Source organism: Lissotriton helveticus, chromosome 6 (genome assembly GCF_964261635.1).
Source record: "Lissotriton helveticus chromosome 6, aLisHel1.1, whole genome shotgun sequence".
In the NCBI taxonomy this organism is placed as follows: Eukaryota; Metazoa; Chordata; class Amphibia; order Caudata; family Salamandridae; genus Lissotriton; species Lissotriton helveticus.
The window spans coordinates 95,373,984-95,395,610 of NC_136067.1; the positions used below are offsets into that span (position 1 = coordinate 95,373,984).

A 21,627-nucleotide genomic window follows, 5' to 3' on the forward strand; every position below is an offset into this window, starting at 1 on the left:
CAGCTGCACCCGCATAGGCATATGGGACTGCCTCAGCCTCTTCCAGGGATGCCGGCTCTTCCATAGGGACAGGGGCTACTCTCCACTTGAGGCCCCAGAAAAACAAGGCTGGTGCAGCGCAGTCAGGCTTACAGGCCCTGACCACCAGCCAATGTGGAGGTCCTCTGCTCCGCTCCTCCCTGGGGTTTCCCTGCACCTGCAGTGACTTTCTCTCCCGCTGGAGATGGCAGCACAGGGGAAATGGGTGGAGGAGGGTGAGATTTGTGCTCAAGACTCACTCAACAAGGACTTCTTGCTGATGAAGGTGGAAGTGCTGACTGAAAAGCGGAGTGCTCTCAGCATGCTCGACTTGTAGAAGCCCAGGAGCAGGAAATGGTACTTGGGGGAATCTTTTGTTGTCCCTAGGATACCATATTCACTGGATGGGGCACAACAACAAGCCCTCTGAGAACACTAGGAACACAGCAGGGAGCAGCAGACAGGTAGGTCTCAGCAACTCAGCAATCTCTGGCAATCGTGTAGTCTGGAGAGTCTGGTTAGATCAGAGTCAAGGGGCAGCTGGCAGCAAGGTAAAAAGCAGAAAAGCAATCCAATGAGTCCTTTACCCACCCAGCAAGTAGCAGGCAACAACAGAAGAGCAGTTCAGATGAATCCAATGAGCAGCACAGCGGTTCTCTTGATAGAGGTTCAGTCCCAGTTCCAAAAGTGCTCTGAAAACATGGGGTCAGAGCCCCTGTACTTATGCTCCAAATGTCTTTGTTCAAGGGGCAACTTCAAAGAAAACCTTTCAAGTGTAACACAATGCCTTTCAACCCCAGCCATGGCTCCAGATATCAGTAGGTGGTAAATCAGCCCTTTGTGTGAGGACAGGACACAGCCTATACAAATGTAATTGCGCTCCCTTCCCTCTCTCACAGTCTAGGAAGACTATTAGTATGCAGATGCCTCTCATGTCACACCCAGCTCTTCCTGTGTGGTGGCTGTTTAGAAAGTATACAAAAAGTGGCTCATTATGATGTTGGGTGGAAGCAATTCCGCTCCACACCGCATCGGTCACGGGACCGACCAACACTCGTTGCGGTCCTGATTGCCCCATTAGGATGCAACTGAACACTGTTCGGTCGTATTCCTATATTTTACCATGGGAGCATGCATTCCGGCTATAAACCGGCCATAATGCATGCTCCCATAGTAAAATGGGAGGTGCGGTTCATCCATGTACCACGTGTCAGGCACCTTAAGGTGCCTACCACAAGGTGCAGGGATCAAAGCCCCCTCAACCCATAACTGGAGGCCGTGCACCAAAGGGGGCCTGTTGGGGCCCCCAAAACACGCTTTCCGACATGGTTTCCATGCCGGACACATCATGGAAACCATGTCGGAAAGTGTGCATCATAATCTCAAAGGCGGAAAGAGCCCTCCTTGAGATTGCAGGCCACATTCTGACTGGCGTTTGAGCTCTCTGAGCCCATTGGAAGCCAATCGGAATGACCAGCCGGTTTCCTTTCTGACCACCTCCATCGTAATGAGACGGTCGGAAAGGAAACCAAACTGCCCACTACGATGCGGTTGTAAAGGTTCCAACAGTATGTCGGAGCCTTTACATGCCTTATCGTAATCAGCCCCAAAGTGTAGCTGTCACTCTGCTGGATTGGAGTCAGTCTGCAAAACAGTAGAGTTATAAGCACAGAGAAATGCCCACTTTCTAAAATTGCTATTTCAAAATAGTAATGAAAAATCCAACTACACTAGTAAGCAGGATTTCTCTCTACCATTCTAAACATCCCAAACATGACAACACTACTCCTTTCCGATTAGGAATTACCACTTAAACAACTATAAGGGAATTCCCACTGCTAGCCCAAGAGTAGGCCTGGTCGGTGAACTTTGCTCCATCCTCAGAGTTTGCAGAGTTTTCTGCACTCCGCGGAGTTTGCGGAGTTTTTTTCTCGATCGTGAACGGTAAGTTCACGATCGCGAACGGTAAATTTGTGATGCGAGCTGCCGCTCACGTAGAATTTCTACCCGAGCAGCAGGAATATCAGCACTCCGCAATTCACGGAACTTTGCAGAGTGTTTTTGTAACTTCGCAGAGTTTTGCATAGTAAAACTCCGCGAACTATGCCCAGGCCTACCTATGAGAGGAGTAGGCCTCACAGGATTGAGAAACAAAATAGGGTGTTTGTCGCTACCAGGACATGCCACACAATAAAGGCACATGTCCAACCTTATTATACTAATACAGCACCCTGCTCAGAGTTACCTGGGGCCTAGCTTAGGGCTGACCTATATGTAGTGAACGGAGAGGGTAAAGCTTGACAAGTAGTCTTAAATGGCAAGTGAAAGTGGCAGTAAACTGCACTTGCAGGTCTTGCAGTGGCAGGCCTGAGACAGGTTTGAAAGGCTACTTTTGTTGGTGTTACAAGCAGTGCTGCAGGCCCCCTATAGCATTTCAATTTACAGGCCCTGGGTATATGGGATACTACTGTACAAGGGACTTACAAGTAAATTAAATATACCAAACAGGTGTAAACCAATCATACAATTTTTCAAGGGGAGAGCACATGCACTTTAGCACTGATTAGCAGTGATAAAGTGACCAGAGTCCTAAAGCCAACAAAAAGAATGTCAGAAAAATAGACAAAAAGTTTGGGGATAACCCTGCAAAAATACATATTAATACATATTAACCACCTTATCAACATAAAAATCAACATATAGAAAAAATGCATTTGCAGATACATTATATAACATTTTGACATATTATTTGTAAATAATTATATGCAAGTGATTGTAAAAATTTGACCTAATAGTTCTATCTAAAGTAATAAAATAATATTGTGATTCATTTTTAATAAATAAAAAATATTATTAGGACCTTTAAATATAAACTTACATAGTTTTTCCAAATTAAAATACATGTTTATATTAGACATAAAACATATTAGTAAAATGTACAAATCTATATTATGCTTGAAAACATTAACAAATTATATTGAAAAAATTCAAAATATATTTAACTACTACTGACAAATGTACATATCTTAATTTTTTTAGATAATGTACATCCTATTGACCATCCTCATGCATGTGAACTACACCAGGTTACACAGGATACAAGTTGCATCTCTTACAGAATTAGGACTGGAGTAAACAGGTTGTGCCTTATAAGAGACAGGGATGTGGTAACGTCTCTGATAAATCAAGAAGGGCTGTTTTCCTGAGGTTTCGGGGATAAGGTAGGAAGATTTTGAGTCTATGATTTAAATACAGAAAAATGTCCAGAGTGTATCCTTACTAACACATTTGACTGGAGGTGTCTCATGATTGGAGAGGTAGGAACAGAAGCGGATAGCTAAGGCTGGTATACCTACCCAGGTATAGATGTCCCCCTCTATAATAAGAATAAAATGATAATCAAAGAGCCATGCAGCTGGCATGACCACTGCCACTCCTCAGTCATATCCAAGACAGTGATTTAATGTATCTATTACATACGGTATGCTGCATGCATCAGGGCTATTACTCACGCTAAGATCATCCGTCAGTGCACAGGCCTCAACCACTTGCTGGTAGAAAGTGGCATTAAACCTGTTTCCAAACAGGATGTTCTCCTTCACCGTGGCAAACTGTATCCAAGGCTCCTGTGCCACAAAGCCAAAACCATGCTCTAGATCGGAGATGTATACACAGCCACCTTTTCTGAAAAAAGTAAACAAAACCAGAATGATGTACTGTAGTGCAAGGACTGGAGTAGTAAGATCTTTTCTTCAAATGCTTAGGCACACATTGTCATGGGAATTTCGCTTTTTTCATACAGGTGGAATAGAATTTATAAGTGAATTATCTGTAACAAAGGGTTATTTACAAATGTTGTATAGCTTGAGTTTCTTTTGATTCATGCATCCTGGTGTCTGATTCTTACCGGAAGAATATTTAGTTAATATTCTGCAAACATAGGAACAATGCCTAAGCTCCTTTGCTGTTACCTCCAACTGCAGGGTGACAACATTTGATGCCACTATCTATGTTTTTAAAATGAGGACTTACATGTATACAGACAACACAACAATGGCTCAAAGGCAGTGCAAAATTATCAGACTGACTTTCTTAGATCTAAAACTGAATGCAAGCCAAAAGGATGTTTCAAAGCCTGTGTTACCCCTATAAATATCTCTATATGAAGTTAACGTCACAGGTGTGAATCTAAACGAACATGCTCAGTCTCTCATTCCTTCGAGGGAGTTAACCCATTAAGTGCGCCCGTCGGCCAACGGCAGTCACGAGCACTATCTTGGTAGTGCTGCGCACGTCCGTTGGCAGACGCGGCCCCGCCCGCGCAATAGAACGCCCGCACAGCGGCGGAATTGCCGCCACGGTAAACGGATTAAAATTATGCTGGTAAATATAAACACTATGTAGAGTCATATTTATATAGACAACTAGTTCTTATGTGTTACATTTTTCTAGGTGGCTTCCAGACATCAGCATATCCACTTTCACTGTGGGTACTGAGTTCCTCCTAGCTAAGTATGCCAAAAGTCTCAGAATGCTATTTCACTCCACTGTTCCATCCTTCTAAATCTTACATATGTGTTAAATGATAGAAAAAGCTTTTCAACAACTGTTAGATAGCAACTGTTATGCACAACGCAATCTTGAAAGAAAAAAAACTGAGTAGGTTAATTCTCCTACAATTTGTTTGCAAGATGAACATACCTGAACATAACACTAATCTTTTTTAGGCCACTTAGTTGGGTAACATATTCAACTTTTTTACAGTCCTATGAAACTGCAATCAATGAAACTGCTTGGTAGGTAGCTCTATAAAGTATTGGCGCTCCTGGGCAATACGCAGGTAAGTATACTCTAGTACTGAGTGAGGATTGCAGTGCATAAGGGTAGGGAGAGACACCCTCCTCCCCAACATGTGGATATCCACTGGTAAAACAGAACAGTCTCCTGCACACGCTAAATGTGTATCAATTATATCAATAACAGTGTGACAAAAGCTTGAGTCTTTGCTGGAACATGCGCTTCAGTTTATTCACAACAGCCTTAGCCAACATGTGTTTCGTCGCGCTTATGGTTGTGGGCAGCAACTTCTTCAGGGCTATACTCAATGCGTGAAGATCCTTAAATCCGGCTGTATTTCCGTCTCGATTGGGATTCAAAATGCTACAATGTTAGACACAGTTAAGACTGCACATATCTTCTGTCTAGAAATAATCCCTCCTATTCACAGCATATGAATCCTGGATGTGTTTCCAAATGAGGAGTGCCTTAAAAGATTTATACAGTTCCTACGAATTTTGTAGGACTGTGAATTAGATCAGCAAAACTTAATCAGATAGGCACTAAGGGGCTCATTTGCAAGGTTTTGGCATAGGGCAGCACCACAAGCCTTCCAGCTGCGCTGCCCTATGTCAAAAGAAAAGGGCAGGAATGTGCTGTATCTATGAAACAAGTTGCATTCCCGTCCTCTTCCACAATGGGAATGAGTCAAATGCCATGGATGTTACGTGGCCCATGGCATGCCTCCCCATCGCAGAGCGAGGCAACGCAGCGACTTGCACTGTGATGCCCCACACTGTATCTACGAGGCCATGAAAAGCCATGCAGGGTGACTTTACATGGCCTTGTAGATATGGGTAAGCTCAGTGTGCCTCTAAAATATCATTAAAAGTGACACTCCGGTGGCCCACTGAGCTTGTAAATAAGCCCCTAAATATTCTTATATCATCAGTAAATGTTGGTTTGGCTAGCTCACAGTACTGCATTTGAACTCCTAAACCCCCAGAGTTATAGATGTTGTTAGTAACCTCAAGCATGACCACTCTTATTGCCAAGGAATTAGTGGAAACTGATCTAACGCCTTCGTTTGTCACTTTTGCATTCCCAAGGGATGCACATTTTCAAATGATTTAAAAAAAATTATCTTTATTAAATTTTGGAATAAAGCAATTGAGAACAACACTGCATGTAAGGATATAACACTGACAGTACAGCTATCTCTGCAAAAAGATCATACAAACACTTTCAACTCCCTCCACCTCCCCCCCAGTTCTCGTGAAAATTGCCCTAGTTAACCAAAAAAAAAGCAGTACATGTGATAATGAGACAGTATGGTTATCCAGCTCCTTGGTCACAAGCAGTACCAGTTGGTCGTTTAGTGGGCACTTCTGTGGAAGGTTCTTTCAGATCAACGAGCATGGCCACTCAGGCTCAATGATCATCCTCTAATTTAACATTGTTCCGGACTGGTTTCATCTAGACTTCCTTCGCCGTGGCCCATTCAGAGATATCCCTGAGCCATTTAGCATATCTAGGAGGCTCAAAACTCAATCATTTTATTGCTATTCAGTGTTTTGCAAGCGTTAGGCCGGACAGAAAAAAATTCCTGCTAAGTTTCCTTTTGGAGAGGGAGGGGAAGAGACCGAATATCACGTGACATAGTTCTATCAGTGTCTGCCACCCAAAAGCCCAATTGATATTGTTGAAGACTAGCTGCCAATAGGGGGAGAGAACCACACGATCTCAGACAATGTGTACAAACTCTGTGATCAGGCTTCGGCACCAGGGTCAGGTGTCGGAGCGTGTAGGATAGATGGCATGCAGGGTTTTGGGGAGAGGTAAGTTTGGTGGACAAAGTTAAACTGTATGAGTTTGAATCTGGCATTAGAATGTGCCACACGGACCCCTTCATGGATACGCATCTAGGCCCTCTCTGTTATTGGTTGCGTAGTAACTCCTCCCATTTGGCTTGGATCGAACGAGGTCCTCTCAGGAGGTTTTCACGCAGTGCCCTATAAAGATGCAATACCACACAATACCAACAATGTAACTAGGGTGCTAGAACTGGGAGGGACATCTGGGAAGGGAGGCCAGATCTCTCTCGCAGTAGCTAAAAGTTTGATGTATTGCAAAAATTGACCGGGCCGTGATCAAAAGATTCCATTCCACTCTGGTTATAAGTCTCCTAACGTAACACACCCTCCATCCTTCCATTTTTGGATTGCCATAGATTCTGCTATTGAGCAGAAAGGTTGCAAAATCCAAAGTGGTAGATCCAGAGCATAAGGAGCATGCCGTCACCCTCTTTTGACCACTTCCTCCCATGTTTCTGCTACCTGTCATATCAGTTAATGCATGCCACGGAAAACGCTCAAGCAGCTCATCAATAATACGTAAAGTGCACCTTCTGGATAGGAGCCCTTCAAAAGGGTTGTTTCCCAGGAGACCTCCGTATATAGCCAGGAGGCTGTGTGTTGCAGGTGTGTCGCCATGTAAAAGAGTTTCATATGGGGAACCTCCATAGCACCCTGGGACCATGTTCTTTTCAGAGTGGAACGTCTCACCCTCCTACATCTGCCTGCCCAGGAAAAGGTCAACAAGAAGACTGTCAATCATTTTAAAGTATTGTCTAGGGATTGTACATAGAGTGCCAAGGAGTGTATAAATAGGCCCCGCTAGAGCAGGGTCATTTTTGCAATGACAATTTTCCCCATTAGGGAAAGGGGTAAGTCTCACCATAATCTTACGAAGGCACGCACATCCTGCACTACTCTACCAATATTAAGTTCCAAAAACGCTTCTTCAGTAGGTGCAAGGTGAATTCCCAGTTACCAGACATCACTTGGTTCCTAGGAGAGCTCCACCAGAGGAAGACTCTCCAGTGGCATCCTCAACAGGTATCCCATAGGGTAAAGTCACAAATTAGAAGGGTTCACATGCAGCCTATAAGATCTCCCCAAACTCCTGCATCACCTGCATGAGTATGGATACTGAGTAGGTTGCGCATCTGAGAGAAATCAGGGCATCATCTGGGTAAAGGGAGACCACATGGGTGGTCTCCCCGATGGTAATTCCCCAGGGCCCATTGTTATGCAGGGTCCCTCAGTTTATGGCTGCATCACAAGTGCAAACAGGAGTGGGGGGAGAGGGCAATCCTGTGTGATACACCTATATATGGCTAAACAAACCAGAGACTTCCCTACCCAATCTCACATGGGCACAAGGGTCCATGTATAATAACTGATCTCAGTGGCTACATTATGGCCCTATTCCAGCCTTTCTCATGACATGCCATGGGTATGTCCAATTCAAAGAATCTAAAGCCTGCTCGACATCCAGGAGGGTAAAGCAAATGCCTCATCAGGACCCTGCGAGGCGTAATAGACAGGAGACAGCCACCTCAGGTTATGCAGTGTGCTCCTCCTAAGGAAAACCCTGCTTGGTCTGTGTGTATGAGGGATGGGAGACACTGAAGAAAGCAAGACACTAATATGCCACTAAGTAGCTTGACATCAACATTTAAAAGGGCGATGGGTTTACACCCACAGGCCGCTGTTGAGTCTATTTACGGGTTTGTGGACCATTGCTATTAGGGCTTCACATGCCCTGCTGAAGTGCATCATCAAAGACCTCCAGAAGCTTATCATCCAGGATATCTGCATACCGATGATAGAACTCAGCCAGGAGACCATTGTTTCCCGGTGTTTTCGCAGCCTTTAGAGTCCGGATCCCAGCAAGATTCTCTTCACGTCAAATGGGTCTATTGAGATCAACCTGGTCTTCAGAGGAAAGGCTGGGGAGCAGAATTCCCTCCTAATAGTCCACCACGGCACCCGGTTGGGCCAGCACCTGGCTAGCATAGAGGTCCCCAAGATGGCAATGGAATACATCATTAATGGCCCATTGTGTGCAGACCAAATGTCTCGTATGGTCATGTAAGATCAGGATTGGGGTTCGGGATTCTTCCGGTTTGCCCAGCGGGGCCAGCATTGCTCCGGTCTTGTCTCCTTCAGCATGGAGACTTTGTCAATACACAGCAAAAGTGCGTTTTCTACTCTACGCCAGTCATATAACAGGGATGTGCGGGTCTCACGCCAATCCTTCAACCTATCTTGATATGTGGGGAGCTCCTTTCCTATCACTCCCAAACCCCCTCTCGCTGACAGATATCCTTCTCAAGCTACAGTCAGACTCCATATGTCCTTTTAAGGTAAGTTCTGGGGAGGACTTATTTCATTGCCTCCCAATCCATAACCCTACTGCTGGAAGTACCCCAGTTTTCTCGGAAGAAGTGTGTCAGTGTGTCTGCGACCATTACCTCAATGGGAGGGTCTGTCAGGGCTTCCGCTCCGAGACACCAGGGCGGGATCGCTGGTCTTTTTGCCATTCTCTCTGGAACCAGCAGGAAAGGCAAATGGACCTATATAGGTAAATAGGAAATTCTGGACAAGAGTGGCGCACAAGCGTCAGAAACTAGACAATAATCTTGGCGACTGTGGGTGCTCTTTGAGGGAGAATGGTTTATCTTGTGTGTATCAAACCCACCAAATGTCATGGAGGTGCATCTCCTGTATCATGTCTAGTAGTGCCTCCTTCATGTGGGGTTTGCTGTATTATCGGGGTAGATGCAGTCGAGATTACCATTTAGGACACAGTTACAATCTCCCACCAGGATAAGGTTAGCTGCTAAGCAATGGGAGGCAGCCGGTGCTACAGTAGCGTAAAAAGCTGGACAATCAGTGTTAGGAGCGTACATGTTAATTAGGCAGATCTCCTGTCCATCCAGGAAGCCATATAGGACTATGCAGCAGCATTCTTGATCCATAAGTGTGGCAGGGTATGCTCAGACATGAGTTTCTTGCTCACTTTGCCACTGGATTCAAGCAAGCCGGGCTGAAGACAGCTGTAAGGCCAGACACCGGTCCTCAGAAGCTTGTTTCCGGTCCAAGGAAGGCATTGCTTGGCAGTTCGGGCTGGATTGTTCCCATGAGGCACAGGGTCAGACTGATTAGCATATAGCCATGTCTGAACTGGGGTGGCAGAGTGGGCTAAAGAAAGGTGATGTATTAAACCCAGATCTTTTGACTGGGTGTGAGTGTTTGATTAGTTCAGATGCTCAGTCCATTACCACCACCTTTTGTACCGCTCTTGATCCAGGACATGGCTCCGGTAGACAAAGGACACCCCTGGACCCATCCAAATCAATACACCTGGGGCATAACCAGAGTAAGACTTACCATATAGCTGCCACCGTCACTGAGGTATACAGTCTCCCCAGATAAGGGTCTCTTGTAAAAATGCAAAGGACACAGTATAGAATTTTAAATAGCCATGAACCCGCCTACCTCTCTCTTGTTGGGCAATACTTTGGGCGTTCCATGTCATGATATTAGTCATGTGTTCTGCCATCAAAGAATCCTGGTAAGCCTTCCTACCCTCTAAAATGGAATAATCATATCTCCGATGTCTCAGCATGAGGGCGGGCCCCAGATGCTGGCTGGGCTGGTGATGCACAAGACCAACTAAAAATATCCCACGTCAACAAACTTTTGGACACAGAAGCACAACCAGCTCCCCCATGGGCTACCTCAACCCGCCCATCATAGTGGCAGTCGAGGACTAGCAACAGCCACCCCAGTACCTTAAATAGAAAAGCAAACTAAATCAGCTCGAACACAAGGTAAAATAACAGTAGGTTATGCAATGCTAGAGATGAGTGATCAAGCGACAGGAGTGCACCCGTATACCCAGTTGAGACCTGGGTGATGAATGATGTAACAAGGACAAAGTCTCAACAGGTAATAATTAAATAGGCTATTAGATAAACATACACATATAGTAGCATAAAGGAAAGAGAAGGGAGATTCCAACGTTAAAGGATGTGCCAGCGGCACTATGTATTTAGAGCTAGTGTTGGAAAACAGTAGTATTAGCACTATTTACACTGAATGTGGGTGTAACCTGAAAACACTTTGTGCACATAAGTGCCCGTGACAAACAGGGTGGACTGCGCAAGTGACAAGTGACACAGCGATGAGTGGCATGCTAGAGATGAGGACATGAGAGATGGTGCGAGTTAGAAAACACTAAAGCCCCCCTCTATGTCGCACAATTCTCTCCTAGAACATGCCATCAATAGAATGGAACAGCAAAATACCTCCATGCAAGAAAATTATCCATCCCACCCCTGCCTTGTCAACAGTTCAGCGATAGTCTTTATGCGCCAATGAGTGTGTCCCAAATGCAAAGTTAGTTTCAGCCAGCTCCATCGTAGGGAGTACGATAGTCATTCCACAAGGAGCCTGGCCCTTATGTTAGGGTACTTACCATTCAGCATGTTAACCTCTGGAGTCATCCCATACCAGTTCTGTCACAAGCTGTGCCAGGATCACTACGTCGACATTGAAATAACTCCCTGCAGTCTGGGACTGCATCTGTAGCCCGGAGCTTGACATCATGACACGCCATGATCTTTTTTGATTGTCGGCTACCATCCAGACTCCTCCAACGCCCCCTCCGTTTCTGGAGATGGGCCGACAGTCACTGCCAGGCGGAGGGGCCTTGGTCTGTGCTTTGGCCAGAGGCTTGTGGGAGGGTATCTAACCAGTCATTAGCTTCTTCAGGATTGAAAAAGAATAAAATGTTTCCAGTTCTTGCACTCTTTGGGTGTAATAAATAGATAATGGAGATAATGGAGATGGGTTTCCCTTGATACAATAGAGGCCCCTGCATATTGATGCATGGAAGGATAGCGTAGCAATCACGAAAGATAAATAAACGGTCAATTATTGCTCTCAGGTGGGCCCCCAGCTTCGGTGGAGGAGCTAGCACCCTGTGGGCTCTTTTGTCCGTGAACAAATTGGAGGCTCCTTTGTGAAAAAGGGCTGTAGTTATCCACTCCTCAAAAAACAGTTCAGCCGATTACCCCTCTGCTCACTCTAGGAATCCCATGAAGCGAAGGCGATTTCTCCGGGATCATCCCTCGGAGTCTTCCATACATTCATCCCAACATGCTTTCAGCTTCTGTAAATCAGGAATGGTGTTACGCAGGCCACAGACCTCCTACTATAGGCCATCCACATTCTTTTCTGCCATGGCAACTTGCTCCTACACCCCCACAGGTCAACCCAGAGCAGATTAACATCAATCGCTACTGCCTCAATCTTATTGACCATCACAGCTTTAGAGCCCTGGATCGCTGCCATGAGACTCGCCAGGGACGGAGCATCATTATCCACCCTTGCGGTAGATGCTCTTGGGCACTGTCCTCCTCGTCCTCAGGATCATGGACCTGCCAGGGGTGGGTGTAGTTCACAATTTTGTTCCCCTGCGAGGGCTTGGAACCCTTGTCTTTTTACCATGCTGCCAGCAAAAAGTGTCCGCACCTCTGGAGTCCCCTTCTTGCTTTGCCAGGAGGTCACTCCCTCCCACTGGGCCCATGGAAACAGGGGAGCTAAGCATTTCAAATTAAGTCCTCAACGAATTCTGGAGTGTGCCCCCGTAAGTCCACCACCATCTCCTGCAGCATTGAGGTGCCCTGATTTAAGTAGATTGAGTAGATACCAGTCTGCTACCTTAAGGATAGGGTAGTAGCCAGTTGAGTGGTGCGTGTAAGTGGGACATCCATTGCATGGCAAGCATTGGGAACTTCCTAGCAGTGATATGGGTGGGCCTCATGGTTCACGCTCCGACCCTCTTGTTCAGAAGCATACAGTCCCTGGCTGTTTCACTGGTCTGTAGTGGCACGCTACTGGCACCAGTGGTGCATGCGGGGAACTGAGTCCCCCAGCAATGGTCCCACTGCTGACAGGGGTATTCAGAACAGAGCGGGCCCTCCTCAGTGTAGCAGAATCCACAAGGCTGCTGCCGTAAACCTTCCCGGGCTCGTAGCTTGGGGCCAACATCCTAGGCCGTCACCGCAGCTTGGCATCCCCAATCCGGGGAGGCAATTGCAGTCCCCCGTAGGCCCTCTCTCCCCCGCTACTGGGAGGAGCAGCTCCTCATGCCCAGGGATAATCTGCTCAATGGGACCTTGGTGATGGCCAGCTGTGGCACATCAGAGGGACTCCCTGTCCCGGATCCAAATCAGGCTCCTCGTAAGGGCCACCCTCTTGGGAAGTGCAGGGTGCGGGAGGCCTACAGAGTGAAGCAGTTTGAGGGCCCACGTAAGACTTGGGGGGCAGGAGGCAACCACAGGCCCAGCCGGATGACCTCCGGATATCCCGCCGAAGTTGCGCCAATCACCACCATCTGCACCATCTCAACCATGTTAATTGTTCCTACTGTTCTTCCTATCTATCTCTAATACTCCTACTCTAGTGTTGTGGGAGCACCCTTCTGCCAGGTACAGTTGGAATGATCAAACCCAATACCTTGGTGCAATGTCTCAGAAAGCCGTTTTCAGTGCCTTAATGAATTCACTTCATCTCAGTGCAATAGCATGCACACATCTCTGCTTGCACAGCTATCTTTCTTAGTAGGATAAATATCTGGGCCTGCAGAGCGGCTCTCATTCACAGCTCTCTGCAGCATTCATGATAATTCTGGTGTGAAGTGCTGCTCACCAAATTCAAAACGGACGCTGTTTAAATAATAAAACACTGGCCTTGTCCCATTCTCCTAGAGATGCAGAAACAACTCTTTACTTAGTCTGGGAAAGAAATTTGTCTCCTACGAGCACATAATAAAGCAAGGACATTACATTCTAGTATGTGTCCCTGGAACTACCAGTGGAGACTAAAGAACAACAATGTCTACCAAAAATAAATGCGTCTGTGGCATTTTCTCGTGTTCACAATCTTAAAAAGATGCAAAATTACAAAGAATAACTAAAATGAAGACTAAATATAATCCCTGTAACATATCCTTAACTGGTTTCAGTTCTTGGATTTATTGTTCAGGCAGAAAAGTCCTCTAAATGGTAACAGACCTGCACCCCTGCCCTGAGTGCCCAACTGTACTGATGTGTGGATTACTAATGCTGATTATTGTTGTCACAGGCGGACACGAATCATGCATGTGCGCCATGACTCAGGACTGTCTCACAGATTGTGAACTTTTTGGACCGGGAGGGATGCCCAAAGCACTACTCTCATTGTGGTGGGGAGCTACTGCCTTCACCAGGATCTAAGTAGCATGAGCACAGTGGTGGCAGCATACTGTGTAGTGTTCAGTTGGAGTGTACAGGTCCTTTTTAGGTCGAGCATTCAAGACCTCTTGTATATACTTTAGTATATATTTATATACTTTAGTATCTATATATATTAAAACAAATGTATGTCTGTCTGTCTGTCTGTTTGTCCTTTATGCATTACTACCTCATTCATCCGATCACCATGAAACTTTGGGAAGTTGTTGAGTACACTCCCGCGAAGGTTTCGCATAAAAATGTATTAAATATCGGCCCCCCAGGGCCCTCATAATCTTTCAAATATGGCACGGAATTACAAAAATAATCAGTGGCTCAGTGCACGTGCTATATTAGCAGCTACGAACAACGATGTAAATGCCATCAATTTCAGCATTCAAAACGGAATACCAGGCGAAGCGACAACGTATAAGTCCATCGATACTGTGATGAATCAAGACGAAGTTATCAATTACCCAACGGAATTCTTGAATTCACTGGATTTGCCCGGTATGCCACCGCACATTTTGACATTGAAAATTGGCGTGCCTATCATTCTTCTCCGAAACATCAATCCACCATGACTTTCCAACGGTATAAGACTTTCGGTAAAAAAGATGATTAACAATGACATCGAAGCTACAATTTTGAATGGGAAATTCAAGGGGGAAGATGTACTGTTGCCACGTATTCCAAATGATCCCAACAGATATGCCATTTGAATTCAAACGCTTACAGTTTCTGGTGCGACTCGCTTTTGCAATGACCATCAACAAAGCACAAGGACAATCGCTGCAAGTGTGTGGACTCCATTTGGAGAATCCGTGCTTCTCACATGGACAACTGTTTGTGGCCAGCTCACGCGTCGGAAAACCTTCTGATTTATTCGTGTACGCACCAGACGGAAAACCAAAAATATCGTGTATCCACAAGCACTCCAATAAATAAATAGAATTAAAACAACACTTTGAAATGTTTTCCATATTAAAATGAATAAGTTTCAATAAAAATGACACACTGTAAATTGAATGCTATCATAACAAGTTTCCTTGAATTTACTTTCTTCTGAGATCGCAGCAACGCGCGACGGGTAAGCTAGTATACTTTTATGTGTATGTACTTTGTGGGCTTTGGAGATCAGCCCTAGGATTTATCTACTTCCGCTTAATTTTTTTTTCTGTTCAACTGCCTCTATTTAACTGTTTTGTTGAAAAACGACCAGCAGAGGTTAGTAATAATAATAAGTGTTTTGTAGAGAGTGCGGCTACCCCCGACGGGAGTGTCCTGGCGCTGTAAAATACTAGAATTGCTTTCTGCTGAGGGACTTTCCTTTTTTTATATTTCTGGCAACTGCCTCTATTTAGCTTTCTTGATAGAAAACAACCAGCAGAGCTCAGTAAAATACCACGTTAGCATTCTCTAGATTCCAGTCCTTAGAAATTGTCTTCCACGAGCACCTTTAGATAATAGCATTTTTTTCAAATCTTGTATTTTGAGTGAAATGACCACTGAAGTCCCTGATTTGATATTAAAAGTAGAGCTTTGGACTATACCATTTCCCGCAGAAAGGCAATATTTCTCTCTATGTGTTCCCATACCAGGCGTGTCACGCAGTTTGGGGCTTACTTTCCATCCATGTTAAAGAACTGTAGATGTTTCAGCACCCAGGCTAATATGTTGCATAGCTAAATACATATAAGGTCCCAAAGGCGAGACCGATTGCATTGCAAATGCTTGTTAACATTCGTCACTTGCTTACAGGCTCACTAACTTTTAAAAGTGCAGTTGGTGTACTTAACTCACCCTTGGCCTACATCAGGTTGGTGTGAATTGTTGCACTGCGCAGAATTGGTGTATCTACACTGGTTGAATTTCTGCCTGGGAAGAGTGCAATGCAAGACTAATGAAGTACTGAGAAGTGCATACATGGTGTATGCATGTGCTGGATGTGTATGTGCCTACGAGTTGCACAGTACCTGAAGAATGCACTGCTGTACAGTGCATGCAGGATAACTGCATTTGCTGGGTGTAAGGAGCAAGACCACTGACTCATTGTCAGTGAAATTGCTCTCCCACCCTCGCAGCTCCACCATTAAGTGAGGTGCCCCTGCCCCTGCACTCTTGAGTGTTGGTGATCGAGGCCCTCCTCCACCCGCAGGTTTCCCTGCGCCTCATCCCTGGTGGTCCAGTGGACCTCTGTCTCCTTTCTTTCTTTCTGCTCCTTCACTCGTTTTTCTCCCCTTTCTATCTTTCACCTTTCTGCACCTCTGTTCTTTTGCGCTTTATTTCTGCCCATTTCCCTTTCTCTCCCTCTGCTCCTTCACTCGTTTTCACTCGTTTTTTTCCCCTTTCTATCTCTCACCTTTCTGCACCTCTGCTCTTTTGTGCCTTATTTTTGCCCATTTCCCTTTCTCTCCCTCTGCTCCTTCTCTCGTTTTCACTCGTTTTTTTACCCTTTCTATCTTTCACCTTTCTGCTCTTTTCTGCATCTCTGCTCTTTTGTGCCTTATTTCTGCCTATTCTCCCTTTTTTCTTTATCCCTTCTTTCCTCCCTTTACCTTTCCCCGCCGCTGCTGCCCCCCGCGGCCCCTCCCCCCCCAGCACGACCGGCCCAATCCAGCTCCCCTCCCCACTCCCGCCTCCCAGCTGTCCAGCCCTCCCTGACCCCTACTTAATGGCGGCCACTGCGGGGACAGGCGAGCAAGACCACTGACTCATTGTCAGTGAAATTGCTCTCCCACCCTCGCAGCTCCACCATTAAGTGAGGTGCCCCTGCCCCTGCACTCTTGAGTGTTGGTGATCGAGGCCCTCCTCCACCCGCAGGTTTCCCTGCGCCTCATCCCTGGTGGTCCAGTGGACCTCTGTCTCCTTTCTTTCTTTCTGCTCCTTCACTCGTTTTTCTCCCCTTTCTATCTTTCACCTTTCTGCACCTCTGTTCTTTTGCGCTTTATTTCTGCCCATTTCCCTTTCTCTCCCTCTGCTCCTTCACTCGTTTTCACTCGTTTTTTTCCCCTTTCTATCTCTCACCTTTCTGCACCTCTGCTCTTTTGTGCCTTATTTTTGCCCATTTTCCCTTTCTCTCCCTCTGCTCCTTCTCTCGTTTTCACTCGTTTTTTTACCCTTTCTATCTTTCACCTTTCTGCTCTTTTCTGCATCTCTGCTCTTTTGTGCCTTATTTCTGCCTATTCTCCCTTTTTTCTTTATCCCTTCTTTCCTCCCTTTACCTTTCCCCGCCGCTGCTGCCCCCGCGGCCCCTCCCCCCCCAGCACGACCGGCCCAATCCAGCTCCCCTCCCCACTCCCGCCTCCCAGCTGTCCAGCCCTCCCCGACCCCTACTTAATGGCGGCCACTGCGGGGACAGGCGAGCAAGACCACTGACTCATTGTCAGTGAAATTGCTCTCCCACCCTCGCAGCTCCACCATTAAGTGAGGTGCCCCTGCCCCTGCACTCTTGAGTGTTGGTGATCGAGGCCCTCCTCCACCCGCAGGTTTCCCTGCGCCTCATCCCTGGTGGTCCAGTGGACCTCTGTCTCCTTTCTTTCTTTCTGCTCCTTCACTCGTTTTTCTCCCCTTTCTATCTTTCACCTTTCTGCACCTCTGTTCTTTTGCGCTTTATTTCTGCCCATTTCCCTTTCTCTCCCTCTGCTCCTTCACTCGTTTTCACTCGTTTTTTTCCCCTTTCTATCTCTCACCTTTCTGCACCTCTGCTCTTTTGTGCCTTATTTTTGCCCATTTCCCTTTCTCTCCCTCTGCTCCTTCTCTCGTTTTCACTCGTGCACGCCGCTGGTGCACCGAAGGCGCATCAAAGGCAAGCACGTCTGCGCCCGTCTGCGACCCGTCCGCGACCAGCACCTGGAACCCTGGACCTCCGCCCCGCCAACGCTACGACCCAGCAGCACTCCACGCACTCAACCCAGGCTGCAACAACAACTGCAAGCTAGCATCACCAGCCGACACCCATGGACCCTTCAGCTGTCACCGCTGCCGGCACACCTGCAGCACCGCCAAGAACACGGATCCAGCACAACCCGCCCACAAGAACACAACCGAACTAAAGACCCTGCAATGCATCCTCCTCAACGTCCGATCCCTCCACAAACACGCCACAGAAATCTGGGACCTCCTCGACAGCACAACCCCAGACGTAGCATTCTTCACCGAAACCTGGACCAACACCACCTCGGGACCGGACATCGCCATCGCCATCCCCCAAGGATACAAGATCTCCAGGAAGGACCGCCCCATCCACCCAGGAGGAGGAATCGCCATCGTCCACAAATCCAGCCTCCGCCTGAGCACACTCCCTGACGAGTCCACAGAACTGATGGAACACCTTCACTTCAAGATACTGGCCAGCCCCACCGCCGCCCTCCGAGGAACCCTCATCTACTGACCCCCTGGACCCCGCGGACGCTTCGCCAACTCCATCACGGACATTATCTCCCCGCAGGCCATCGCATCCACCAACTACACCCTGCTGGGAGACCTCAACTTCCACCTCGACAATCAACTGGACCCCAACACCACATCCCTCCTGGACAACCTCCACAACATTGGACTCCGCCAGATCGTGACCGAGCCCACGCACTCAGCAGGACACACCCTCGACCCCCTCTTCACTACAGGAAACTCCATCACCTTCAGCCACACCACCGAACTCCCATGGACCGACCATCGTTGCGTCCACTTCACCTTCAGAACACCCACCATCCACAGACACCAGCACCTGCTTCCACAAAGAAACTGGACCAAAATCACCGATGACCAGCTCACCTCCTCACTCAACAACTCCACCCCAACCATCGCGGAAAACGATGACCCCAACACCGCAGCCCGAACCCTGCATAGATGGATCTCGGACAGCACCAACACCATAGCCCCCCTCAAGAAAAACAACAATACCCGTGCCAAGAAAGCCAGATGGTTTACCACCGAACTTCGAGAGTCCAGGCGCACATGCCGCCGCCTCGAAAAGGCCTGGAGAAACACCAAATCCACAGAAGCCCACAACAACTTCAGAGCCGCCACCAACGCCCACCATCAACTCATCAGAGAAACGAGGAAAAAAGCGATTGAAGACAGAATCTCCACCCACGCACACAACAGCAAGGAACTCTTCAGCATCATCAAGGAGTTCGCCCAACCCACCAGCGAGTCTACCGACATCCCTCCCTCACAAGACCTCTGCGACAAACTCAGCATCTTTTTCCACCACAAAATCAAGAGCATCTACGACAACTTCGACGAAGACAACCAACACACTGAACCCTCACCAACCACCCCCGACACCCGGAAACCAGCGATTGATGACTGGACAGCCCTCACCACCGAAGACACACTGAAGATAATGAAGTCAATCCACTCAGGGGCCCCCATGGACCCCTGCCCACACCACATCTTCAACAGAGCCTCCAACACCATCGCACCCATCCTCCGCCAAACCATCAACCGCTCCCTGGCGACCGCCTCATTCCCCGACGACTGGAAACACGCCGAGGTCAACCCCCTCCTAAAGAAACCCTCAGCGGACCCCACCGACCTCAAAAACTACAGACCCATCTCCCTGCTCCCGTTCCCAGCGAAAGTCATCGAGAAAGCCATCAACAGCCAACTCGCCACATTCATTGAAGAACACAACATCCTCGACTCCTCCCAATCCGGCTTCAGAAAAAACCACAGTACGGAAATCGCCCTCCTCGCCGCAACAGACGACATCCGCACCTTACTGGACAAAGGAGAAACAGTAGCCCTCATCCTCCTCGACCTATCAGCGGCGTTCGACACAGTCTCCCACCGCACCCTAATACGCAGACTCTACGATGCAGGAATCCAGGACAAGGCCCTCGACTGGATCTGCTCCTTCCTCTCCAGCAGGACGCAGCGGGTCAGACTCCCCCCTTTCCTCTCGGACCCCACACCTATCACCTGCGGAGTCCCCCAGGGCTCCTCCCTCAGCCCGACGCTCTTCAACATCTACATGGCTCCACTTGCCCCCATCGTCAGAACCTACAGACTCAACATCGTGTCATATGCAGACGACACCCAGCTCATCCTCTCCCTATCCAACGAGCCCAACACCGCCAGACGCAACTTTCGAGAAGGCATGGAAGCCGTCGCCAAATGGATGAAAAACAGCTGCCTACAACTAAACACCCACAAAACAGAAGTACTCATCATGGGCCCAAACCCCGACGCCTGGAGTGACACCTGGTGGCCCACCGCCCTCGGAAACCCTCCAACCCCCACAGACCACGCACGCAACCTGGGAATCATCCTGGACTCCGAGCTCAAAATGGACCGCCACATCAACTCTGTCTCATCTTCCTGCTTCCACACCCTCCGCCTCCTTCGTAAGACCTTCAAATGGATCCCCCTCGAACACCGAAAGACAGTCACTCACGCCCTGGTCACCAGCAGACAAGACTACGGCAACGCACTCTACGCCGAAATAAACAAAAACCTCATCTGCAAGCTACAGAACATCCAGAACGCCGCCGCAAGACTGGTCCTCAACCTGCCAAAACACTGCCACATCTCCCAGCACCTGCGCACACTCCACTGGCTCCCCGTCGAGGCGAGAATCACCTTTAAGATGCTCACCCACGCACACAAGGCCCTCCACGGCACCGGACCAGCATACCTGAACAGCCGACTCAAATTCCACGCACCCCAAAGGACCCTACGATCAGCCCAGCTTTCCTACGCTGTGGTCCCCCGCACCAGAAAGACCAGATCGGGAGGCCGCTCCTTCTTCTTCCTCGCGGCCAAAGCATGGAACGCCCTTCCGCTCCACCTCAGACAGACAACATAGCTCCCCATCTTCACAAGAAACCTCAAAACATGGCTCTTCGACAGACCCCCTCCTTGATGGAATGGAACCTGCACCCCCCCAAACCCCCCCACCCCTAGCGCCTTGAGACCCTTACGGGTGAGTAGTCGCGCTTTAACAAACTCCTGATTGATTGATTGAATGATTGTAGGTGTGCCTGTGAGTAGTACAATACATGAAGGTTACAGTGCTTGCATATTAAATGCATATACTGGATGTATGTGTGCCTATAAGTGGTATAATACAGAAAGGGTACAGAGCTGGGCAGTGCGCTCATGCAATGGCTGGATATGTGTGTGCCTTTGAATGGTACAGTACATGGAGGATACAGTATTGTGAAGTGTGTGCATACTGTATACATGCACTGGGTGAAAGTGTGCTTGTGAAAGGTACAATCCCTGCATGGCTCTGGGTACCAGTTTTAGAAGGCCTAGGCATGGTGAAACATGGTGAGGAGGTAGAGAGATCCCACCAGACAGATTTGTAGAGGGCTGCATTCCAGTAAGATGGGTGGGATACAAATGGGAAGGTAAGGAACAGTACTGTTCATAGGATGCTCTTTGATACACTGAGATGTCACAACCAAGGTGCCTGGGCACATCTCAGGAAGAAGATAAGGCTGATAAGAGATTCATAAATAATAGGGCTGAGGAACCTGGGCTAAACTTTGAAGCTCATGTTACTATTGCTAACTCCCATGGCCTGTGTTGTAGACACTTCTGCTATGACAGACTCCTTTTCAAGAGGAAGAAGAAGCCAAGCAGTATGTACTTCAAAAGAAGCAAAACCCTTACATAAACCTTTAAAGACTCAGAATCTAAATCCCATTTGGTGTCTGGAAATGGACTATAAGCAGGGCCCTGAAGTTATGCGATTG

General features: G+C 47.6%; 1 protein-coding gene across 1 annotated transcript in view; it reads right to left on the minus strand.

Moving 5' to 3' along the window:
* Window positions 1-21,627, minus strand: part of LOC144762274 (ATP-binding cassette sub-family C member 10-like) — a 1,353,417-nt gene that overhangs the window by 709,698 nt on the left and 622,092 nt on the right. Inside the window, exon 8 of the mRNA XM_078647416.1 lies at window positions 3,531-3,702. Within this exon, the coding sequence (XP_078503542.1) occupies window positions 3,531-3,702 (172 nt within the window). The remainder of the gene's footprint in view (window positions 1-3,530; window positions 3,703-21,627) is intronic.